Source organism: Parasteatoda tepidariorum, chromosome X2, assembly GCF_043381705.1.
Source record: "Parasteatoda tepidariorum isolate YZ-2023 chromosome X2, CAS_Ptep_4.0, whole genome shotgun sequence".
Lineage (NCBI taxonomy): Eukaryota > Metazoa > Arthropoda > Arachnida > Araneae > Theridiidae > Parasteatoda > Parasteatoda tepidariorum.
This window is the reverse complement of record NC_092215.1, coordinates 19,403,581-19,430,512: the sequence shown is the minus strand read 5'-3', so window position 1 is coordinate 19,430,512 and position 26,932 is coordinate 19,403,581. Positions and strand designations below refer to the sequence as shown.

The 26,932-nt window shown below is 27.2% G+C and overlaps 1 protein-coding gene across 7 annotated transcripts in view; it reads left to right on the top strand.

Moving 5' to 3' along the window:
* The window catches only part of CRM (Collapsin Response Mediator Protein), an 87,625-nt gene extending 61,949 nt beyond the window's left edge, over positions 1 to 25,676 (top strand). For all 7 annotated transcript variants that reach the window (XM_016048419.3, XM_016048421.2, XM_043040295.1 and 4 more), the window contains 14 exons: positions 84 to 178; positions 2,831 to 2,904; positions 3,670 to 3,780; positions 6,436 to 6,597; positions 6,721 to 6,860; positions 7,780 to 7,848; positions 12,291 to 12,411; positions 14,392 to 14,548; positions 15,914 to 16,055; positions 17,453 to 17,536; positions 17,614 to 17,793; positions 20,184 to 20,267; positions 22,265 to 22,454; positions 23,991 to 25,676. In XM_016048419.3, coding sequence (XP_015903905.1) covers positions 84 to 178; positions 2,831 to 2,904; positions 3,670 to 3,780; positions 6,436 to 6,597; positions 6,721 to 6,860; positions 7,780 to 7,848; positions 12,291 to 12,411; positions 14,392 to 14,548; positions 15,914 to 16,055; positions 17,453 to 17,536; positions 17,614 to 17,793; positions 20,184 to 20,267; positions 22,265 to 22,454; positions 23,991 to 24,076 — 1,695 coding nt within the window. In that variant the 3' untranslated portion in view covers positions 24,077 to 25,676. The remainder of the gene's footprint in view (positions 1 to 83; positions 179 to 2,830; positions 2,905 to 3,669; positions 3,781 to 6,435; positions 6,598 to 6,720; positions 6,861 to 7,779; positions 7,849 to 12,290; positions 12,412 to 14,391; positions 14,549 to 15,913; positions 16,056 to 17,452; positions 17,537 to 17,613; positions 17,794 to 20,183; positions 20,268 to 22,264; positions 22,455 to 23,990) is intronic.
* Positions 25,677 to 26,932: the final 1,256 nt, after the last annotated feature.

Sequence of the window (26,932 nt, the reverse complement as noted above, 5' to 3'; positions counted from 1 at the left end):
AATCAAATGCAGTTTAAAAGTATTTATATATTAACAAAATTAAGTTTCTTCTTTGAAAAATTCATATGTTTGTTTCATTTCAGAGTTCATCATCAAGGATGCTTATCAAAAATGGAAAAGTAGTGAATGATGATTTATTTTTTGATGCAGATGTTTATATTGAAGATGGAATTATCAAGTAATATTCTTTCATAAATATAAAAAAAAGAAAAAACAGTTTCATTTTTACTTACTTTTCTGGATTAAATTTTAAAGAACTATTTGTTATTCATGAACCCCGTAGCAGCATCATGGCAGCATTGTCACAGAATGTTACATAGTTTTTAGTAGAAAGAATTTTCCTTTAGGAAGTATAAAATTTTGGTTTCCTTTTCTGCAAATATGTTAGAATTTTTTTCTCAAAAATTACATTTAAAAGAAGCCTTTTTCGCACATCAGAAGGAAAAGAAATATTCATGATTTTTCTATTCTTATTTGGAAACAATAAAGAATAATAAAGTCAAGAAATTTTAGTTTCCTTTTCTACTGAGATTGCCAAAAGATTTTTTTTCTCTGGAATTATTATATAACAATATATATTGTATAACAAACTTTTATTTCATTTTTCTAAAGATTCCTTTCATGTGCATCGGAAGAAAAAGATATGCTTGTGATTTTTCGATTCTTATTTAAGATTTAAAAAAATTGATAATGCATGGATTTAGCTAAAATTTCAATTAGAAAAATGAGATCTCAAAAGATGAAAAGATCATTCTGTTCTAGAAATTGTGTTCTTTCATTCATATTCACCTTATTTCACATTTTAATGAAATTTGACTGTAAGTGAGGATTTTGTGACTTATTCAGATTTGTAACAAAATAATTTCCTACTTTTTTTAAAAAATTTGGTTAAAATAAAGTCAATTCACTATTATTTTTTAAAAAAATTATGCACCTAAGAATTTTAAATAATGCATTTTAGTTTTCACTCACAACTTGCGCCAATTCCGTTGTAATGCAGTGTTTTAATTATTTTTTTTTTTTGAAATCCCGATGTCTTTCATTGTTTCTTCTCAGTTATTATTTACATTCTTGTGAATTTTGGAAAATGACTGATACTATTACGACACGCAAAATTCGAATCGCGAATTCAAGAAAGCATTCTTTGGCACGCTCGTTTTGTGCCGATATTCTCATTAATCCATGTGGTATTTTAATCGTTCCTTCAACAGTTATTGCTATGAATTTTCACATTTAAAAAAAAAACATCTAGATGTTTTTTATGCAATTTAATTATACGAGAGACTCAAATAAATTATTTAATTTTAATACCAGGATTTTATCGTTTTTTTTCTTCAACTTTTTATTGCTAGTGTTACTGAATTCCAGAGAGTTTTTAATTGGTTAACAGTTAAAACTCTTTTGAAAGAAATTAAATGTCCATAAACAGTTTAATATTTTTCAAGAAATTCTGGAAAACTTCCTCTTTTAATTTGAGTTATTTACGTAATTTCATTATTTTTTATAGGCTTAACAATATATTAATCATTCAGTAAAAGTTTTCTCATCAGACCCATGATCTTATTAAATCAGCACTCATGTTTAACAAGTTTGACTGCAGTTCTATTTGTACTTTTCATGCAATATTCTTATTCTATGCTATTTCTTACTAGATAAATAACAATTGTGAGTTTTATTAGAAGCAATAGGTTTTTTTTTAAAAAATAAACATTTTGTACCCTAAAACAGTACTAAAACTTATATTTAAATACTTGTGGGCTGCGCCCCCTGCTCGCTAACACTCGCCAGCCCCCAAAAATTGCTACGCAATATTATATGGTTTGCTTCGCAAACCAAGCTCGCTTCGCTCGCTACTAACTTTGGTACATTGCAAATGAATAAAATTCTACGAATTCTAAACAATCATTCAAATCCATATAACAACTTTTTTTTAAAAACAAAATTACATCTTTTTTGTAAATACTAAGTCATTTAAATAAATTTCAATTCAAATAAATGACATGTAATTCGTTAAACCTATTAGAAATGTGCTATAGTATAAAATCTTAAGATAAAATTTCCAAAACTGATATCTCTTTAAAAAGGTTAAAATTCTGGCTATAATTAAGTCTATAAAAAATTGTAATATATAAATTCGTGAAGGAAAAAAAAACGCTTTCGACAAAATACTAAAATAGAGATCTATCGACAAAAACTACTCACTTCTGCCTTGCTTAATAGTATGAGATTGCCGCAGCTGAATTGAACAACCTGATAGGGTGAATTTTGGAAGAGATCACATTTGGTGAGAATGCTCTCTCTGATTATTTCAGTTTTTAAAAGCGCTGTATGTTGAGCCACCTCAGCTAGATTTGGCATATGACATTTTTAGCGGCAATCATTGGTCGATTTTCTAACGTTGCCATTCGGGGAGTTGTAATGAGGCTTTTTTTTGTCGCCATGTAAGAGAAATATATATATAGATAGATTATTTGAATTAACAGAGAAAATTTTCAAAAACCTAAATAAAATGAGAATTGCATTTGTAGGTTGTGGATATTGTTCTGAAGGTGTTATTAAGTTTCAATAAATAATAAATGGTGTCAAAATGTATGACATATGTCAAAACATTTAATATTTAGTGCATCAAAATATTTAATATTTAACTAACTGAATAAACTCAGACAATGACATCTTTAATGATGCGATTTAGTTTGTTATAAAGGCTATACTTAATCAACTTTTATTTATGGGAAATTTTAAAATATTTATTTTGTTATACACTTATGTATAATATTTGTTTTGTTATTTTGTTACACTGAATTTTGTTAAAAGAGATAAATAATTTTAGGCAAGTAGGAAAAGATCTTGTCATTCCTGGTGGCACTAAAGTCATTGAAGCAAAAGGGAAAATGGTTATTCCAGGTAATTATAATTAAACTTCTTATTTTTTTATAATATCATAGAAGATTTTTAACTATTTCATTTTTAACTGATTTAACCTTGTTAAGGGTGTTGAAACTCTTTCTCCGAGGATAATGAAAAGGTCCCATTTCTGCCTTTTCTGCACTAAAACTCAAAAAACTTCTGCAGTTTTAAAATGTTTAAAAATTTTGTACCTTCTTAAAATTATATATCTATACACATAATTGTGTGAGGATACACTCACCTTCTTTGCTCAAACAATGACATCTTGAATTTACCGCACTCGACCTAATTGATGTTGTGTGTCATTAATTAATGCAAAATATAACATATTAAGCATCTGACAGTACAGAAAAGGCGATTATGTTTTTCTACTGTTTCAGATTTATTTAACTGTACTGTATTTCACTTGGGAACACTGTATTCTGATAACTACTGTTCTGTTGATTCTGTGAGTAAGGAATAAAATTAAAAATGCATTTTAAGAAATTCTGCATTCTAAAAAGTTACAGTTGACTTGGATGAACTTAATATTATTATATCTATGGTAATAACTCTCAAAAGCCAACACGTTTCAAAATCTTGCCAACCAAATTTGAAATTAGTTTTATTTCCATGTGTCTTTTTGGGGTTTTTCTGCTATATGTATGTAGCATGTTTAATTATAATAAGAATATTCTTTGCAACCTGTTTTAAAACACTATTTTTATTTATGCTTTATCATTTTGTATAATTCCATAATTTTTTTTTTCTTTTTTTATCAAGGTGGCATTGATACTCACACACATTTCCAGTTTCCTTTTATGGGTACAGTATCAGTAGATGACTTTTACGTAGGAACAAAGGCTGCTTTAGCTGGCGGAACAACTATGATAAGTAATAATCAGCTATCTTCATTTCTCCGGAAGTTTAGTTTTTTAATTGATGATTATACTTTTGATGTTATGAATTGATTGTTTAATTAATTTTTCTTTATTAATTTTATTACATTTTGAATGTAAATTATCTGGATTCTGATCTACAAGCATTTTAGTTTCTTAATTTTTCCTAGTTTCAATTCCATTAGTATATTTATAATCTAATTACATTAATTGAATCAATAAATTCAAATAAAAATAATTTCCTTTGTAAATCCTCTAGAGATGAAATCCACTCATTTATTCAATTTATTTTAATGCATCTCTACTGATTCTTACTACATTTTATTTTACTTTATCTAAGGCAGAGGTCGCCAAAGTGGTCTATATAGACCCCCAAGGGTCTATTTAACAAAAGCAGGGGTCGATCTGAGACAGGGGGGCGAATGGGGGTCGATCCAAATCGGAAGGGTCAATTGTGGGTCGAAAAAAGAAACAGCTCTCAATACGCAAATCACACATACCTAATTAAGTATGTAAAATTTGTGAATTTTTTTTATAATTGACTCAATATCAGTTTCTTTATAAAACATAAATTAATAAACGTATATTTATTGGGGTGAAACAAGTATGTACGTACCACCGCGCAGTGGCACGAACTCAGCGCAGTTTATAAGTCATATGCATATGTGCGCTTGTCCAAATGTCACGTGTGACGAGCATTGACGTTACAAATGCAAATATCATACGCAGTTTCAGCTATCTTTGCAAACTGTGTTGAATATTTGCAGTGTCATTATTAAAACTTTTATAGTTTTGGATAATTAGTTATTGTTTCGATAAAACCATTCGTTTGGTTTAGATATCAATTTTAATTATCAATGCACAAAAAAGAAGGTAAGCATTAATAATATGGATTAGTACAGCCCGCGACAAAACTATAGCACACTTTGTATTTTTTTACGAAAATTACAAAATTGACCAATTTTGACGAAAATTAAAATTGACCAATTTTGAACCCAATATAGCGAACCTTGCAAAAAAACACCAGGCACACCCATCTCATTGATCAAGAAGCAGTAAATCTTTAGTTACTTTACTTATTATATCTACTTATGCATAATTACTTATTATTTAATAATAAGGTATTTAAATTTCAATATTAATATATTTTTCATAAAACTATTGTTACACAATGTACTATTACTTTAATAAATGTTTAAAATCATAAAATAAATGTACAAACACAGTATCTAATAGAGTTTTATTTTAATTAACAGAAAATTACTTTTGCGGGGGTCGATGGAGATTTCGAAAAATTATATAGGGGTCGATAATCAAAAAAGTTTGGCGACCCCTGATCTAAGGGTTTAAATAACCACTACTAATTTATTAGATTCTGCAATTTATCATCAAAATTCAAACATTATAAATGTTATTGGTGGTGCTTTTGTTTAATTTAAAATAGAAGATAAATGAGTTTATTAACTTCAACATTCTGTTATTTAGTATAATAATATGTTAAGTTTTATCTTTAGGAAGGATTTTTCTCAGTTATCTTTGATAAAAAAGCTTCTATAATTTGTTTGTGTTTTAAAGTAATATATAATACAAGTGTATTTTAAAACTTCTGTTTCTTCACATTTAATGACTTATTCTCTATGAATATTTGTTTTTTACAAATTGTTAACCTGATGTCTCTTACCTGATATGTCCCGCTGTGTACTGTTCGAAGTCAAGTGTCACTGACTGCTATCAATAAGCGGGTGGGTGATCACTTTTATCAGCCTGTATATGGACCGAGAGTGCACGCTATCGGTCCTCGTTAAACTGTTCTACTGTAAAGTGCTTGACTTTGCACACTGGTCGACGGGCTACCAAAGCAGGGGAGTCAACCCCTCTGCAGAAGTTCAAAATTGCGATGGCTTGTCTTCGGATCATCCTCAGGAACGTTTTCCTGACCCTTGCCAATAACCCATTCTACAGCTCTAATGTGATGTAAATAAAGTACCTACCTTTTTTTTTTTATCAGTTATTAAAAATTCTGAGGTCTTTAAACAAAGTATTTATTTTTATGTAATTATTTTATGTGTTGCTATGAATAATTTCTGTTTATTTTTTGGAAAGTGAACAATTAAACTTAAAACATGTTTTTTTTTTTTTTTTTTTAATATTTTGAGAAATGAACAATTAATTTTTATTTTTTTATTAAGAATTGTAAATGTTCATTTTTGTAAGACATTTTATAAAATAATGACTTTATACAAATACAAAAGAGTTTTAAGCGCCATAAAGATTTTTTTTATAAATTCGCAAATAGTGAAATTGAACATAAAATATTATGGCAAAGTTTTATACAGTTAACTTGTGCTTTGACATAATGTGTTCTATTTTTTTTAATCCTGTGCAATTTTATTAAACTTATCAATACCCTGCCCTTTAAGCTTTAATACATTAAAATATAATGAGTTTATCTTCCTGCTAAAATTTTAAAAAAATCTGTAGTAAGAGTTACCCAAGTTGAGAGTCACTTTTAACATAGTGAGTTTTAATAGAATTAAGATCGAAAAAGCATCTGCTGAAAAGGAAGAAAGACATTACATTTTAGAAAATGTTTTTGTTTAAACATTCAAATTTAATTTATTTTTTATTCATATATTCTAATCTTTCTCAGTGGACTTCGTTTCAAGTAAGGGGTCTTCCCTCCTAGAAGCTTATGATAAATACCGAAGTTGGGCAGATGAAAAAGTTTGCTGTGATTATAGTCTCCATATGATAGTTTCAGACTGGAATGATAAAACTGAAGAGGAGATGGAAATTTTAACCAAAGAAAAGGGTAACTATATTTTAAAGGCTCTGTATTTAACCATCTTAAACTTTTTTTTTTAAAGTTATGTCTTATGTTTCTTAATTGTTTTACAATTTTTAAAATAACTTTTCTTTAAAAAACAATTTCTAGGTATAAACTCATTCAAGATGTTTATGGCATATGAAGGTTTGCAAATGTCTGATAAAGAACTTTTAAAAATATTTGAAGTCTGTGCTAAAAATGGAGCATTAGCCCAAGTGCATGCTGAAAATGGTGATGTCATTAATACAGTAAGTATAATTGTTTGAGAAGCAGCTACACAAATTATCGATCATTTTGGTATTTCAAAGGCTCAATGACTAAAGCAGAACAATTGTTATTAATTTGTCCTTGATGTGTTAGTGGTTAATTTGCAAAATTTTAATTTGTGACAAATCAAGTGTTAATCTGAAATTAAATAATTGGTCTGACACTGTTAATCTTCTTTTCCGACCTAAAATGCAACTTAACTAAATTTTTAGTTAATTAAAAAGCTTTTTGTCACATTGTTTCTTAGAATTTAATTTCACCTGTACAAAAGATCCTGTACAAAAATGAAATAAAAATCATAAAAGCTTAGAAAATTTTATAGTGCATGTAAATGCTTTGATTTAATAGTCACATCCTTTATTAGAAAATAAATTTCATCCATGTGATCTACATTAAATAAAACAATATAAATTAAAGTGTTTGTTGTTCCTACAATACTAAAATGAAATCCTATCAACTGTTAAAAAAAGGGAAGTAGGCAAGTACTATCTTATTTATTACTTAACTAAAGTATAAGTTACAATATTTGTTATAACTGTATATTCAGCTTCCTTCATCAAAAATTAGAACAGCCCATAGCTTTTTTCAGGGCTGCAAATATAAAATGCTGGTATCACCAAGCTATAGGAATAAAAAAATTATTAAGTAGTGTAAAATTAAAATATGTGTTTCAAGTTAATTTTATTCCAAATAATAAATTTTTTTTGCAAATATATGAATTTAATATCTTTTTTTACATTTTACCTCTTTATAATTAGACTGTTCTACCTGCTAAGATTAAATGATATTATTTTAATTGAATTTCTTCCTTTAATAAGTTTGATTTCTGACACTGCAAAGACACATTTTTTATTCCATTTCCATGCACAAGTTTTATGTCTTCTTTTTTTATGTTCATAGAATACAGAAAGATTACTGAAGTTGGGTATCACTGGACCTGAAGGTCATTTGTACAGTAGACCTGAAGAGGTAAAATATTAATTTTTTTATTTATTCGATGTAAGAATAGTTTAAATTTATTACTATATTTTGTTGGATAACTAACCCAATTCTGTTTTAATGTGAATATATCTTGGCATTTACTTAGTATAAAATTCTACATCATTTTGTAATTATCATATTAAAATAAGTTAACAAGCAAAGTTTTTAAATTATACAAAATATTAAATTGATTCCACAAACCCCTCAATATGCTTTCAAATGTGTTGTGAAAAATGATGTTATTATAAATTTTCATTATTTATCTAATTGTGTTTAAAAATATTTTAAAAGTAGGAACAAGGTATTAAAACGCTGAAGAATAGATTTGAAACTATAGTTTTTTTTTTAATTTTATTAATTTGACTTTTAAATTTGTACTATAATTTTGATATAAATTTGACTTATTACTTTTAATTTTCATTAATCTCCAAATTTCATTTATTACTTTTACAGGGATGCGATTCTTCAGCAGATTCGTGGATTTCCGCCTTTTTTCAGATTTTTCCCGCTAATTTCAGCAGTTTTTTTTTTTGCATAAGTTAAAATATTTTGTGAGGAATTTAATTTTCCGCGGAGCGAAATTATTGAAGTCCTCATTCCTCCCTCTGAAGTTTCTCTAAAAATCGTTTCCTTGGGATAAAACTGGTTGGCCTTTATACAGGGATGAGATTTTTTCGCTTTTACCTCTCGAATTTCAGCCTTTTTTTCAAAACCTCCAATTTTCTAAAAGTTGAGTTTTTTTATTTTTATAAATATCCCGCTTTTTTTTTTCTTTGGAAAATTCAGTCATTGAAATTAAATAATTATATTTATTTACGATTTTCAAAGATAAACAGAAAATTCAAACTACGTCCCAGCTGCTAACCCTTCCGCATTATTACTTATATTAGCTATTTTCTCCGATTTCACACACAGAAAATAAGATTTTCCGTATTTTTTATCCGTCCGCCGTTTTCGTAATTCAGACGTCGCTGCTAGCAAACGAAAAAAAAATAGAGATGGATTTGCTGTGAAAATATTTAATTGCTCATTCAATTAATCTTGTAAATTTTTATTTATTATGTCTAAACAAAAACAATACAAACAAGCCTTTTAGAAATCCAAAGTCCAGACTCTGCAAATATCTTGATTCTTATTCACGCAATTTTAATATGAATAATCGATTTTTGTATTTACCTGATTTAAAAGTTGCACATTGTGATTCTTATTTACATTATTTAAATATCGTACATTATGAGTCGTATTTACGAGATATAAAACTCCAATATCGTGTTTGTATGCATCTTTAAAATCGCAATTTTATTATCAAGCATCAATCTTCGTACTTACCTGATTTAAGAGTTGAACGTTGCGATTCTTATTCATGCGATTTAAATATCGTACATTGAGATTCTTATTTACGAGATTTAAAAATCCAATATCGCGATTTGTATTTACGCGCTTTTAAAACCCTATGTAGCCAAGTAATCCAATGTCGTGATTCGTTTTTGCAGTTGTAATATCAGGCGATTTAAAAATTATGCAACGTAATTCGTATTTACGTGATCTAAAAATTACGCATCATGATTTTTATTTTCACGTTTTTTAAATTCGAAGTAGAGTTTCATATTCACATGATTTAAAAGTCTCATATCGGGCTTTATAATCATATGGTTTACAAGTTTAAAAATCGCACTTTTTTTTGTCAAATTTTTGGATATATATTTCTTGGATTTCCTCTTTTTTACTTTCTGACTACTCTCATCCCTACTTTTAAGATTTAAGAATCTCTGAGTCTATCTTACAGTTTTCAGTATATGAGTTACAGCAATCCTAAACTGAAAACTATTTTTCATAAATTCTAAACCCCCTTAATTTTTTATACTATTTTTTTTATACATGTGTCAAGTTTTGTGCAATAATGAAAATGTTTCTCCCCCTGTTTTTAATTTGCAGAATTTTTTTTTTTTTTTACATATTCTAATATATCTAATTCTTTGTTAGTCTATTATAAATGTTGCCTTTTACTTTAAATTAGAGCTTTTAACGGAATGCAACTAATTTATTTGCCAAAAGTTTTTTTTATACAATCTAAATATTTTTTTAGTGTGTTATAATATTGTTTTATACATTAAGAGAAATTTGTCACTGTAATGACAAAATATAATGTTTCTACTATAAATTTTGCTTAATTTATTACATTAATTGAAAATATATCTAATTAAAAATGATATCTTCAAAATATTAATCATATTTTGCTTGTAAAATCCAAGAATGTAGTCTAATCCCTTTTGACTTATTTCTTTGACCCTTTAATTTTCCAACCCAAACTCATGTTTGTAAAAAACCAAGATGCTTTTTTTCTTCTTCTTTTTTTTACTTATTCAAGAACACTACTAATCAGGAAAATATTTCTAGTTAAAAAATGTCCTAGGATGTTCAAAAGTTAAAAAAATTAACTTGTATAGAAATAAAATTGTATAACAATTGTGTCACATTTGCTAAATGTAGAATTTTTAAATTATGAATTATTTTTAATATTAATAAATAATTTTTGATGGAACGGTAGCTGAACAAAAGTTTTAGTTATAAGCAAGGGTAGTCCTAACTTGTTCACTTAAAATGTAGTCAAAATGGGAAAATAATATTTTAATGTTAATATTTCTGCTTATGAAGTTTAGTATGATAGCACTATTTAACTACTATTCTATTCTATCGGTTGTACCAGCCTTAAACAAATGTATGCTAAAATGTTAGTTACTTGAAAACTGCAGACATGTCATTTACTTTTAAACATTAACTTATTTAGATGTGTGCCCAAATATGATTGTATATATATATAAAGGCATTTATTGGAAAATAATTTAATCTTCTCACAAAAATCTACTGTTTTTTTAAAGATATATAATATTTAGAAGAAAAAAATTATGTAAAATGTCATTGTTTAAAGTATACTAAAATATTCAAACTGTTAGTAATATTTAAGTGATGCTTAATATCAGTTAGTATATTTGGCATCACTAACATAAACCCTCTAGCTGTCCTTCCTGTAGAAGTCTGTCTTTGACACTATCCTACATAAGTGCTTTCACTGATTAAATTTATCCTGTTTTAAAATATAAAAATATTTTGAAGTTTGAGTTGCCGAGTAAAGTTAGATAATGTTCATAAGACTATTTCAATTGGTCAAAAAAATTGCATTCATGGAGTTTATCTTTTGCTTATAGATTCCATCACTCTGAGGTATTCTCTAGACTTTTCCTTCGTTTTGGATGTTTCCTCATTCCTCTCCTATTGGTTTTTGACATAATTGGCATTATTTCATTTTTATTTCTTAAGTATGTAATGTTATAAGTTTTTTTGCCTAGAGTTTGGTGGTTTATAATAGCAATCTCTCAGTGCCATTGAACTCCACCTTTAACCCATTCCAAAAAAAAAAAAATTAAATAAATAAAAGAATAGCACCATTACTCTTTTAAAAGATCATTTACTGTTAAAATTTGTTTTCAAGTTTAGTTTTTGGGTTAATTTGTATGTTCAATCAAAGATAATATCAACATTATACCGGTTGATATATGTGTCTCCTTAGAAATTTCTAGTAGTCCTTTTCTAAATTACAGTCAAATAGAGAAAAACTTCATGCTTTTTTCCTTATATTAATATAGCTCATCAGAAGCAAGAAAATTATTAAAATTATTAGTCTTTTTGCAGAGATGTAGCAAATTTAAGATTTTTTTTCTTCTTATGTGTGAAGTTTATAGAGCTGTGACTGTTTACCTTTATTTTGTCCCCCTCAAAAATAAGGCCCTTGTTACTCTTATGATGCAAATTAAGTATCCCCTAATTTTTATAAAAATATGTAAGATTCACTATATTAAATAAAACATAAACATCATTGAATTTGATTACATCATACCAATATATTTGTAAAAAAAAATAAAATTAACTTTTTCTGTTTGTGAAATTCTGTAAGAAAGTTTTCTAGATTAATATTAAGTACAGTAGAGCGCCAATTATGCGAACTATGTCCAAATTCTTTTTTTTTAAGTTTAGAATACTTTTTAACTTATAGACAATTTTTCTAAATTTAGAAGAATAAATAATATCCACTACATCTGAAGACTATATTTAATTTACGACCTTTTTTAGCAGTTTTCTTATAGTAGCCATACATACATGCATTGTTATACCATATATACATACCTATTGCCATACATGCATGTATTGTTGCATAAATAATAATAATTTAAACTAGATTTTAAACTACTTTCCAAATATCCTAACTTTTCATTATCCGAACTACATTCGGTCCCGAACAGTTCGGATAATCGGCTCTCTACTGTACTAACTTGATATTGTTTATAATTTGAAATAACTTTTGAATGACTCGTTTTATCTAATTCTTTTGAAATTTATATTTAATTTTCTTTTTTTTTAAAATTTTTTATTAGATTGAAGCGGAAGCTACAAACCGAGCTATTGTTCTTGCTCACCAGGTTCAATGTCCCTTGTATGTTGTGCATGTTATGAGCAAATCGGCTGGAGATGTCATAGCAAAAATGAGACAAGATGGTACAGTTATCTTTATTTGTTATTTAATAGTTCAGCTACTCTTTCTATTTGTGTAATTGTCTTTCTATATTCTTTATAGGTCATTCATGTCCTCAGTATCAAATAATAATATATGGTTGATCCAAATATAATATTTTCTTTTTTGGAACTATTTTTATTATAAATTAAATTTCTCTACAACACCACAGCAGTAAATCAAAGACTATTTTTGCAATAATTAGGCTCAAAGTAACATTTATGTAGTAAAATTTCAAATTATAAGGTAGATAAAAATAATACACCATAAAATTATGTTCTTTAAATTTAGTTTGGATTTTTAACTAAATTTAAAAAATGGTATAAATCCCTCGCCTGGCTTTTTTTTTTTAAAGAAACGTTTCATTTTTAAAAATGTTGGTTAATCAGCAAACATTAATTGGAATTTTTGGAAATCAACCATATTGTTTAGTTTATGTTACTATAAATCATTTTTTAGTTTCAATTTTAAACGTTTTTTAACTCTTCAGTAAGTTTTGCTTAAAGAAAAGCATAAGTTCCAAGCTACAAGCTCTTAATTTATTTATTATGTTTAAATTTTCTGTTATTTTAAAACATTTTCTATTTCTTCCACACTATACAGTTCATTTAAAACGCGATCTTTTGACTTTAAAACTTTTGAGTTCTGTCTATTCTTGAAAGCAATGCTAATAAGATCACATTAATATTATTGCAGTACTGTGTATATGTATTCAATTCATATTGTTATGATATATATGTTTTCAACTTATAGTCTTACTATGCATGTTTATGTGTAATAGCTCTGTAAATCACATTAAAGATCTACCTAGATTTGTAATTCAGATTACAAAAGGGTTTTATCCTGAAGGGCATGTTTTTAAATACAGTACAGAACCCGTTATCCGGAAATCAGAAAACCGGAAAACCAAAAAACCGGAACGAAATTCAATAAATTTTCCCGCCATTTTAAAAAAAAAAATTTTTTTTCCTCATAAGATTTTAGGATTTTTCTTTCTTTTTTGAAAGATGTTTACCTTACCATCATTTTGGAAATAATCATTAGTGTATTACTTCATCGTTTTTTCTTCTTTTTAAGATTATTTCCAAATATATTTTTTTTAGTTGGGTTTAACAATAAAAAGAACGGCTTTTTGTAGCGATTCAGAAAACCGGAAAAATCAGTTATCCGGAATAGCGATTGTTCCGGGTAATTGGTTCCCTACTGTAATATAATTTGTTTTTAAAAATTACTGAAAATGTCACTAAAAAATTTTGTCACCACACCACATACATTTTAGTTTGTATTTTAAATTATTTATTTTTTGAGCTGTAATGATAAAATAATAGACTATCTAAATTTTCAAGAACTGAAACAAATTGAACTAATTTTTTGTTATTAGTTGTAGAAATACATTGCATTACAAATTATTTGAAAACAATGTTAATAAGATCACATTAATATTATTGGCCAATAATTAAGCTGAAATGTTCATAAGTTGCATTGCATACTCTAAATATCTGACAAATTATAATGATAATTTTTTTATGAAAAAGCCCACATGGGTTGGGTTTTCTTAGGTTTTTGCAAACCCTGCTTTATTATGAGCTGAAAATCAAAATTATAAATTTTTGGCCCATTATTAATAATTGGAACTGATTTCAACCGAGATTTATATTGTCAAGTATTATGTTCATAAAATTATTATCAATTACAAACAAATACTGTTTAAAATTCTACAACAATTATAAAATAAAACCCACGTAATACATTATTCGTCTTATTTAAATGCCATAGTAAAGATATGCAATCTTATTCATACTCGACTAAACATTTTAATCAAGTTTCTTTTCTTGTTTTTATTTTGCTTTTAAGTTGCAGTTACTAATGCAGATTTGAATCTGTGTTTTTGCATTAATTGTAGACAATTTTTCCTTTCCATTATTATTTTTGTACATTTTTTCTTAAGAATAGTATTTATTCAGGTTATCATGTTTATGGAGAAGCAATTGCAGCTGCTTTGGGTACTGATGGAAGCCATTACTTTCGTAAATGTTGGCAACATGCTGCTGCATTTGTTATGTCTCCACCACTGCGACCAGATTCTTCCACACCTCGATATTTAGCCCAACTTTTGGCTAGGTAAATTTCTATATTTAATTATGCTGTTATTTTCTATTTTTGTAAAATTTATTTCTATTTTTGTTATATTTTAAATGATTTTTTAATACTGCTTTAGGAAAAACTATGAACCTATGAATTCAAATAATTGCAAAATCAACTACATTCAGTTAGAATCCATTAAGTTTACAAAATATATTCTGAAATGTAAGCTTTAGAACTTGTAAAAAAGTTAATATGTGTTATTCAGAGAACTTATAAAGTAATTGTTTAAATTAATAAATAAGGCTTAGCCTATTAAATTTATCTATTAAAATTCTTTTATTTCATTTTCTAGAAATTTGCAAGGAAACAATACTTAAGAATTTTTGTAAAATTATTTGAATAGTATTTTGAGATGTAATTTTTGAAGTACATACTTGCAAGCTTATGCCCCTTTGCTGCTATGGTTTAAATGTTAAATTTTTTTAAAGCATTATATTTTCTGATTTAAATTACTCTTTCTTTGTCAATATAAGATAACATTATTTGGCTAATTGCCAAATATTTTTAATATAATAATTTGGAATAATACATAAATGAAATGCATAATGTTTAATTAAAATATCATTCTAGGTTATAAATTTGAAAAGGGAAAATATGTTATGGTAAAAAAACTCATTTCAATTTTCATTTATACATCTTTTAATGAAGCTTACTTGTCAGTTTAAAATTCACTATTGTGATAGATTTGCATACTTCTATCTTTTTTCAGTGTTACCTACTCTTCAGAAAATGCTGCCAAAATAACTTTCATTTCTTTAGTAGCATAAATAGGCTAAAATTAGAAATATTATTAAATGTTATTGAAGAAATATTATGTAATATTTAACATATTGTCATAGAGATAATATATAGATATTAGAGAAAAGTTTTGTGAATCTTTGTTGCCAATATTTTGAGTTAAACATTATTTTTAAAATCTTAAGGTTATTCATAAAATTATAGAATTTATTTTAGTTTGAAATTATTTAAAAAAATTAATGCATGGTGAATATTTTTTAAAATTTTGTATTTATGTATGATTAAATATTTTTGTTTATTTGATCAGTTAGTCACTTTAAAATGCTAATTTTGAGTTACAATTCACTAAACCTGGTGTTTTAAGGAATTTGCCTTAACAGAGAAAAAGGCATAACATATGTACAAAAAAGTGAAACGTGTAGATATACAATATATATAAACTGGAAAAAATGTGTATTTATATTTTTCTCTTAAAATCTGCAATTCTTGTTAAGATAGAATTTGTTTTAACATTGTAATGGAATACATTTTCCTGAGAAAGGTTTTTATAAGTAATTTTTTTTTTAAATATTCAGTTATTATATTTATATATTTCCTTTAAAGTGGAGCATTGCAGGCAACTGGATCAGATAATTGTACTTTCAATTCTGCTCAAAAAGGCCTTGGATTGAAAGATTTCTCTAAAATTCCAAATGGAATCAATGGTGTTGAAGATAGGATGTCAGTTTTATGGGAAAAGGGTGTTGTAAGTATATTATCAGTTTCCTCTTGTCATTTATGTGTATAAATTCTTTTAAAATGTTGATTTAGAAATAATTTTTTTTAACTGACGGTCAGTTTATGTTTTGCAATGCTCATAGCTAAACTATTGCAGTTAAATCTGAAATATGTAAGGCTAGACCATGAAAGTAACAAAAATAGTTTTTCAGTTCTATTTTCTTATTATTAACTTACTTTAAAACTAAAATGCAGCTTGTATTGTACAAATTTCAGAAGGAAAACTTATCTCTATTTTTATATTATTGTGGTATTTGAAAGTTGCAAACTATTAAATTTTGAAAGAGAACATAATATAGCTTGTATATACTACTACACTTTTTGCAAAATATTTTACAGAGTGGCAGACAAATAAAAATTAAAGCTTTCAGAATTTTTGGTAATTTTGCCAACATTTTAAGAGCCTCACCACAAAAGTGCTGGAACAAAATGGTGTTTCATGTAAACTTTTGTATCATTTACATGTAGTGGTGTAAAAAATAATTCTACACCAAATTTATAAAACAATAGAATAATAGATTAAAACATAAACTTAACTACCACTGGAAGAAATTTTTCTGAAAAGTGTAAAAAGTTGGTAGTAGTTACTGAACATTTCTAATTTTATGGCTTATTTAATTTCAGCTGTGTATGTTTTAATCCTGTGTGCATTAGTTCCAACTTTTTCCAAACTTTAAGCCAGTGACATTTCTGTTACAAAACTATTTCCTTCCCTTGTTATACAGTAAGAAAGTAGTGTGCAGAGAGAAAAATTCTTTACATATTTCTCCACAGTCAGAATGTTTAAAGAGTTAAAGCATTAAAAGTAGCATATCACTCACAGCTCTATATATCCAATAGTGCAGCTGTAGTGCTACTTAAATAAAATACCTACCTACAAAACATACCGAGTAGTTTTGCAAACCGATACAATAGAACTATAAGTTAACCAAGTTTTATTGTATTTCAATATTGTCACCATAGAATGCCTTCAGCAGCAACTGTCCGAAGCCTGAAGAAATAAATCAAAGTCTTAATTTAAAATCCTAATTGCACTTTCTCACATTGCCATATTTTTAGAAAAATGTAGTTAAAGTTTCAATTCTTTAAGTTTTGCTTTTTCCCTTGTCGTTCAAAACATAGATTAATAAGTGGTAGAACTTAACAAATATGTGTAAAAACTATTTCTAATAATGTAAAATACAATTTTAGAATATTCTTTATTAAATCTATTAAAATTTCCCCACAGAAAATAATTTTCCAAATTATACTTTGCCGAATATTCGTTACATCCCAAATAACATTTTTAACTTCCTTATTAATAAAGTTACTTTCATTATTTTTCTAAAAGCAATTTAATCAAATGAAACTCTTTTATTTTTACAGATGTCTGGTCTTTTGGATCCATGCCGCTTTGTTGCTGTTACTAGTACAAATGCTGCCAAAATATTCAATGTTTATCCTCAAAAGGTATTAGTTATTTCTATACACCAGTGTTTTATTTCAACAATTTCATTATCATTTTGACAATTTTTCATTTTTCAAAGGGTCGTATTCAAGTTGGATCAGATGCTGACATTGTAGTATGGGATCCCCATTCAAGCAGAATTATATCAGCCAAAACTCATCACCATGCCGTTGATTTTAATATATTTGAAGGTATGGAATGCCGAGGAATACCAGTTCATGTGATATCAAGAGGAAAATTAGTTGTAGAAGATGGTGAAGTAAGTGATAATCTTTTTTTTTTTTTAATGAAAATGTCAAATTTTTATATATTTATTTATGGAATGGTTATGATATAAGTTACATAATTCATTCTAGTTGACAGACTTTGATTAAATATGATATATGCATTACATGGATCATATGGAAGACCCTAAACTTTATTTAATCTTAGCATGTGTTCATCGATTGTGCTTTCCATTTTAACGAAACACATTTTTTATAAGCATCTTAGTAAGTTAAAACATAGCACAAAAGATTACTTAATCTATTGCAGCAATGTGACATGTTATGCTTGCTTTCAAGTCAGTTTCATTTCAAAGCCTATTCCGTGAAGCAAATCTCTAATTACTCAATCTTTCTTCTGTGATGACATAAAACAAAATTATTTTATGGTAGTGACCACTGGCTTTTTAAATTGTTTCAAATTGCCTTAACACCCTTCCTTGTGTAAGAAAAGTACCACTTATCTTTTGAAATGTGAACTATTTTTATTGTTAGTACCTTTTTCCATGGTGAATATGACAAATGTACTAAACATTATCAACATCCATCCACCAAAACGGATGCCACATTGGTAATTGCAAGATAATTGCAAGATAATGCAAGATAATTTTAATAACCCTCCTCTAAATTATTCCAATAATCAAATTTTAACTTTTTAAATGCAAATCTTTTTTATTCAGAGTTTTTAATAATTAGTTACAAACTTAAAGGGAAATGTGGTGAAATAAAACTTTTTCAACATTTATCAAGAGTTACAAAAGGAAATCAGGGGGATCTTTTTATATAATTAAATCAAAATACAGAATACGAAAGCTCTAAAGCTATAAAAGTTTTAAATTAGATCTAAATATATTTTGAGATTCAACCTTTAAATAGTTGTCATAAAAATTTTTAAGTAATTGATTGTAACCAAATACATTTTGCCTGATTTTGATGCGAACACAACAATGTGTAGGATTATTTTAAGAATTTTAAATCAATAACATTGAAAAATATACTAAATCATAATGTGAACATTTCATTAAATGTTTGCAATTAACTTTATACAGTATTGTGTGTTACTATTTTAATTCACTGACAAAGAGCCTTAGGAACTCTAGAATATAATCTTGTTTTTTAATCAAACGTATGCTTATAGTTAATGTTTTATTAAAAGTAATTCTTGAGAATTTTTAATTTCAGGCATTGCTAAAGTCTTATACAAATTTTCAAAAGTGTCAAATCAAGTTTCCATTATTATCAAAGAGCAATGTCTATAAAAATATATCTGTCAATATTAAATAGCATTAATTTCATGTTTTATCCAAAGATACTAAATTTAATTTACTATTTTTTGTAACATAAATTCTTATTAATCTGATCCTTCTCTATTCAATTCATGGCTTATTAGCCACTAAACTCAAACCAAACATGTAGGTATGGTTTTTGTAAGAAAACTCTTATGTCCTTATATGCTTGGGGACAATAAATAAGTTTGATAAGTCACCTTTCTCTTCATCTAAGCTTAACTTTCATAGAGGTCATAAAATTAACTTTTGTGAAATTCTTAAAAACAGTGATTTTTTATACTGTTTCCCTTTCTAAGAAAATATTTCTTGATGTATTTAGCTACAAAATGTTATGTATTTAACCAATTAATGCCTGAATTTTTTTCAACTTAATATTCTGCTTGATTGTCGTTAATGATGTCAGAAAAATGTAAAAAATACTAAAAAAATAAACTTTGAAAATAGTTATTTATTTTTAAAAATAATGACCCAAATTTGGGATATTAGGCATTAATGGGTACAGGTTTTTCCCTATATTAAGATGAACCCAATTTTGACAGAACCAGATTATAACACTGTGGAAGTGCTTTATTGTTTCAATTTTATAGCAGTAAAAATAAAATAATAGTTTTGTGTTAGAAAAATGAGATGTAGTTATTTTGTATAACTAATAGTTTCAAAGAAGATAAGCACATATGTATATATATGCCACCATTTCTTAAATAACTCAAGTGGGATATGCATTTATATTAACAGAAAAAATAAATTTTCGAAGGCCAAAATATGAAACACGAATTTCATATCATATTTGTAAATATTTAATATATTATAAAATTTAATCATGTTAAACTTAATTTCCTCATTTCTAATGTAACAAGATAACAAAAATTTTTGCTACGTTAAAATCTTCTAAAATTATAAAATATTTTTCTAATTCTCACTATCTACATTGTTATAGTTTGCTTTAAAATAATTTTATGATTAAATAAGAATGCTATTATAAAACAGTTTTGAAAACATTGTACCAACTTGTTAAAAAAAATATTCACTTCTTTTAGTAACAAAAAGTAAAATTCACAAAATGAAGAAATATACATTTATTTATGTATTTATTTTAGCTCCATGTTTCTCAAGGATCTGGACATTTCATTCCTAATCATCCATTTTCACCTTACGTATTTGCTTGCCTACAGCAACGAGAAGTAAGTAATTCTATCTTGGATATAATTCTATCTTCCTTTAATTTTATCTTGGAAATAATGATTCTAAGTGAACAATTCTAATTTGTAATGACTTTTAAAATTAAGTTGTTAATTTTCTAAGTGTGACTCATGCTTTTTGTTGTTTTTTTTTTTCTCCTAAAATTTTTGTCCTTATATTCAATCTATGAAAATGCAGGCTTTGCAATAGTTTAATCAGAGATTCCTTTTATTTTTCAAAGCTGTGGGATTCCTAAGAGAGTCGGAATATTTCACAGCATTAAGGTCCTATAATATCTATTAATCATATTAGCTTTAAATATACACATTTCATATTTATGGTAAAAAGATTAGGAAATTGAATTTTAACAAAAATATAAGCATGGTTATTACAACTCATATGTAGAATTCTCAGTAGTATTTTAATTACATTTAAAATATATATATAAGTGTGGAAAAATAGAAAGCAAATATTATACCTTCCACATGCTTTGAAATAACTAATTTCCTGAAAGATGTCCCTCATACATTGGATATCTTACATTAATATTTCAGTTAGAAAAAAGTAAGAACTTTTTAAAATTTTGACAAATCATTATTGAAATGTATGAAATATTGAGTCAGGATTAAAATCATCAAGACCGATTTATCAGGTGAAACTGAAAGACATTTCTAATTATAAGTTTTTTTTGCTTTTCAATTCAATCCTGCAACTAAAATGGTTTTGGCTTTTTAATCTTGCCATTTTGATTATCTTAATCAAAATTTGCAAGTTTTTTGTACTGTTTTTTTTTCCTTCTCATTTTAATATTAATTCTTAATGTATATATATTTCCTTACTAATAGTATATTTTTTGCTTAAATTTTAGCAGTTTCTAGTAAACTCATATTTTGCATTATAATAATTTTTAATTTTACATTTCTCTCAACCCATTTTTCATTGGTATATTTTTGCAATTCTAATCTAACTTTTAATCTGTCTTCTTCTTAGTCTATTTTTCTAATTTAGAAAATTGTATTGAACTGTAAAGTTTTCTAACAGCAAGACCTCAAACACCTCTTATTATACAATAATGTCGAAGCTACAAATAAGTTCGTAACAGACAGTGGTTTTTGTGCTATAAGATAATACTATATGTAGATGTGTCTTGTCACTGATGATGGCATTTAAAGATAAAGGGAAAAGAACGGTTTGTGTCCGTAAAAGCTGATTTTGAGAAAAGACAATTTTAAATTTTTCAGACTCATGCATTTGATTGATATCAGAAAAATAAAAAGTACTTATACATGAATATCTTCCGTGGTTTTTTACATTCCCGAAAAACTTTAAAATAAAATTTAACATTTTTGAAATTGAAGAAAAAAATTGAAAATCGGGTTGAACAAAACCATTTTTTTCTTGAAATTCATCGCCAATCAATACTTCTTCGCTAGTATTCCCATCATCTTCTTCACTATGCTTTTCTTTGTTCTTCTTGTCTACGTGTTATCAGGGACCATTTCTCCCCATCGTGGCCCCTCTTTACTGTGTAATACTCTCTGGGAGAACCGATTTTTCATGTTATTGATTGAACAAAACCATTTGTACCTTAAAATTCATCACCAATCAATACTTCTTCACTAGTATTCCTATCATCTTCTTCACTATACTTTTCTTTGTTCTTCTTGTCCGCGTGTTAACAGGAACCATTTCTCCTCATCACAGCCCCTCATTACTATGTAATAATTCTCTGGTAAAACCGATTTTTCCCGTTATGTATTTAGCAAAACTCAGTATTCTTCAAAATGAACAGATGGCGATTCAATCGTCATTTTTATGAAAAATAGACTTTAACTGTTGTTCCTTCTTGGTCTTCACTTGTTTATTTGTTTTCATATTATTTTATTTACAGCGTAAAGAGCACTTTGCTTGAGACTTATATTATGAACACACCAGCTTTTTCTGTAAAACATCCTATTTAAAGAAATAAGTAACCTAATTTGATTAAATTTTCTTAAAGCTTTTCCCCCCTGCTGTACAAAGAGAAGATGGAGATGCTCCAGATGGGGAAATTCCGACAACTCCGATGAGTGCATCTATACCTCGTGAGTATGTAATGCATGCAAAGAATAGTCCAGGGGAATTTCATACTCGTCCTCCAACCAGAAGTGGTGGACGTAATTTACAAGATTCATCTTTTAGTCTATCAGGTTAGAAATTTTATTGCAGTATTTTTTTAAAGTTTAGTTCGACTCTCAGCTATCATAGCCGCTGTGTTTACCTAAACATAAATTTATATTACAATATTCATGGTGATTGTAAAATAACTTAGCCGCCATATAACTCCCTGGCGAGCATATGGTTATAGAAAACAAAATAACAGTGTAAGTAAATATATTATAAAATGTACGCTGAAGAATAGTGTTAAATTAATTATCCAGCTTTCGTGGTTACGATGACAGAAATTCAAAAAGCAACAACTGCTTTTTCACTATACAGTAGATCTTTATAATGCAAATCTTGAAACTCAAGGCTTTGCATTATGTAGAATTTTGTGTTAGGTAGATCATTTCGCATGTTAAACTTACTTACTAAACATTGCATTATATATTTGGCACAGATAACCGTTTAAATCTTTTAGTGCAATTTTTGGATGTGATATACTTTAAAACACTAAAAAGTATTTCTTATGTAGCGGGAAAAAAAGAACTGAAATTGCCAATAAAATAGCAAAATTATTTATTAATTTTGATTTGATATAGAGAATGTTACCTCATTCTCTATTTTTCTTGCAGCTTGTGAGCAGTTGATAGTTCTTATTTTCAGAAATTTCTTCAATATAATTTTCATTGTTTACACCTGGTAAAGGTTAATGTGGTTTTTAGAGAATTTCATTGTTTATTTCTTCAACTGAAGTAGAAAAGCTTAACATTAAGTTTGAACAACAACATAAATAGTGGTGATGCAGAGATGCCAACTGCTCCGGACATGCCAAAATAATTTTTAAAAAAAACGTTAAATAAATTCAAAGTAAATTTTGCAAATATTAGACTATTTTTACTTGCTTTTTAAAGGGTATAGCATGACATAAGTGCTATAAAGTGGCGAATTATATAAGCCTACGATTTGTTTAGAAATAGTTTTGGATAAAAATCTACTAAATTTAATTTATTAAACCAAAAATCACAATTGATAAACTACCTACTGCTTGTTAATATATATTTGCTTTAAAATATATATTTGCTGTCTGGAGCAAGTTGGCATCTCTGGTGATGCTAGACAGGGATGTAATGAGCAAGATGCAGCATATCAGTGTGTGATATTCTTGCTTTTCTTTGTTAAAAGAGAGCATTTACTTGAGTTAAGTCAGTGACATGTGGGGAATTTGAAAATACTATTTTCTTCATCTCTGTAAAGCACTGCCTTTTTTTCATGCGGAAAAAATTCGAACTCAGTTTTAAATTTTTATTTATTTTTTTTGTGAGATGGTTTGATTTTAAAACTACTTTCTAATGCATCTCTTATATACTTATTGTACACAATATTATGTTCTCTCAAACGGTATGCTTTCCATTATATGTTGTCAAGGCTTTTTATAATTATCCTTTATCCATATATTATATTTGTATTACTCAAGTGCTTAAATTGATGATGATAAATTATGTTTTAAAAAATTTAACTTTTTTGTAAATTTTTTAAAATATAATTTATCATAATATTTAATATGAGTATTTTTTAATACTTAGGTGCTCAAATTGATGATGCTAAAGGTCACCGTTTAGGCATTAGAGTAAATAATCCACCAGGAGGTCATTCTTCAGGCTTGTGGTAAAATGATTTTAAATGTACAATAAAAATTACTATTTGAGTTTTAAATATGCTGCTCCTTAAATGACATTGGACTGATTCACTAAATGTAGCAGCTTTTTTTTTGTATAAAATAAACACATTTTCGCTGTCTACCAGAACTTATTTCACTTATCTAAATTGATGGAATATTGTTTCTTAAATTTATCATCTTCATTTTGTATTAATTTGTTGTTGTAATTTTACCCTGTTGATTAGTTTCAATTTTTAACGTTTGTTGAATGGCAACTTTGTTATTCAGTTCTCGCTGTTTTATTTGTTATTGTATATTAGTATTATGAAACATATTGTGACGAACCTTTTTATAAGCTTTCTAGTTAATGTGATATTTCTGTATAACATGTTAATTTAAATTAGAGAAATAAAACAGTTTTGTTAATTATATAATACTAAATGCTTGTAAATCTGTGTTGTAAACCTAATGTTGCATTTTTATATCAAGTTTTTGATAGTGCAGTCTTAAGTCATATCATAATTATTTACATCAAGCTTAATTATTCCTGAACTCTTGTTCTGCACAAGCTAAAATACCTTATTGTATTACTAAAAGTTTTGTTTGCATGTTTATTCTTGTGAAATTGGTGCTTTATATTCAACAACTCGTAGTTGGCTTGCTATATGTTAATTTTTAAGTTTTAAATAATTGCTATATCTAAATATAATATACTATTATGCAAAATGTTTATCAAATTGTCTGTATAGATTGCTTTATTTATAAATTTTTAGCTTTAACTGACTAAAGCACATTTTGTAAATGCTAACTTATCCAATTTTATTCTCATGAAATTGTTAAGCATATTTTTTAAAAAAAAAATACAAATATATAATTTTATGAATATTGACAATATAAAATTACTGATTGTTTCGATCTAATTAAGTTTAACTTTTGCTATCAAGAGGAACAATTTTTCAGAATTATTTCTTTTTATGTCAATACTTAAAAAAAAAAAATTTAACAATTATGTGATTCTGTTTAATATTGGTTTTAGAAGTACTTCATAAACTTTATTTAGTTGAATATAAAAATTTATGCATTTTGTTAAAATATTTCTTAATGATAATAAACTTAACAAAATAATGGGAGAGAAAAAAATTCAAGTGAAACTGACTAAATTTGATGAAATTATACAATTTAGCCAAATGTATTAACCACGGTAAAAATTACATTTCATCTTAAAAATAAATTATTTGCTTTTTTTATAAATACATTAAAATTGTTTGAAATTTAATTGAGTGCAAATTGTTATACTTTGTTGCTGTTCCGAAAATGTTTGTTCAGTTTCTTAAAAGTATTATGCTTGTTCAAAATTATGAATACTATAGAAATTGTTATTTAAATAAAAATAATTTAGTATTTAATTTATAGCAAGTCACCATTGTCTTGTTAATTGAAATCAAAATTTGCAATATTTTAAGAAACTTGATATTGAGGCAAATTTCTGTCTTATGGTTGCATTTATTTCTTACGTTACAAATGTTTGTTTGTGTTACTTTTTACAATTTATATAAATACTATGCAAAAGTGTTATTCTCCTGCTAATTGCAAAATAAATAGAAACAATGTCCTTGTGTGTTTTATTTTCAACCAAATATGCATTTTTTATTGAAATTCATAACTCTTTTTCTTTCTCTGACAAGGGAACAACAATCTTCAGTGTGGGTTTCCTAAGTTCTTTGTCTTTGGGGGAACTTCTCAAGACCTTAGCATTGTGGGGAGGGTTGAAATCGACAATGCCAACCATCATCTATCAAAAGATACCTCAAGATTGAATCGAATTAGCATGTCTTATATACTAGTGAATTGATGTTTAATAATCATAATGGTAGTTACGCCACAATACTCCCCCACCAGAATTTTATCTGGGATAGAATTCGATGAACGGATACCACTAGTTGCCTTATTTGTGAAAGACCATGAGAGCTGTATTAAGTTCACTGGATTTTGTGCTGAGAGCTGTATTAAATTCACAGTTGTGTGTATTGTCTTTTCTGTGTTGCTATTAGCAGTTGAGTGTGAGCAGGATCCCATTAAGTTCACTAGATTTTGAGCGTTTGTGGTGAGATCTGTATTAAGTTTGGGATTGTGTGTATTCCTATTCGCAGTTGAGTGTGAGCAGGATCCCCGTTATATGCAATTAAGACTGAGTTACAAATAACAAGTCAACTGTTCAATGTGGAACATCCATTGAAGTAGGCATGATATGATCATGTCTGCAGGTCACCAATATGGGGATGGTAGAAATCAACGATGACAACCATCATCTATCAAAAGGTACGTCATGATTAAGTCGAGTTAGCATGTTTTATATACTAGTGAATAGTTGTTTAATAATCATAGTGGTAGTTATGCCACAGCAGCAAAAACATTATTTGGGGGGTAAAGAGTTATCTTTCCCCTCCCTAGCCTTAGAAATTTAAGAAAATGATATTTCGAGTAATATTTTAATATGCATAAGTCTTTGATTGATAATTAAACAGTAGCGAGATATCTATTGTCACTTATCATAAGTTTTTAAGACAAATTTTAAATTAACATATTGCAGCAAATGATGGTGATAGTGGTCCTCAGTGTGTCTACAGTTTCAAACAAAAATCTCTTCTAAGATGTTGATTGCNACAATGTTTTTATTAAATTATCACCATAGTTGGCCAGACAGCCCAATGTGAGCCAATGCCTTCCTCTGAAGATTTCTCCTTTAACCTTGTTACGAAATCCCTCATGTGAAATATCTTTTCAAATACATATGAATATCCTTCGTAAGTAGTCAAATAGGCGTCACCTCAATACAGGTGATGCGGCCCGATCAGAAACTTGGGTGTC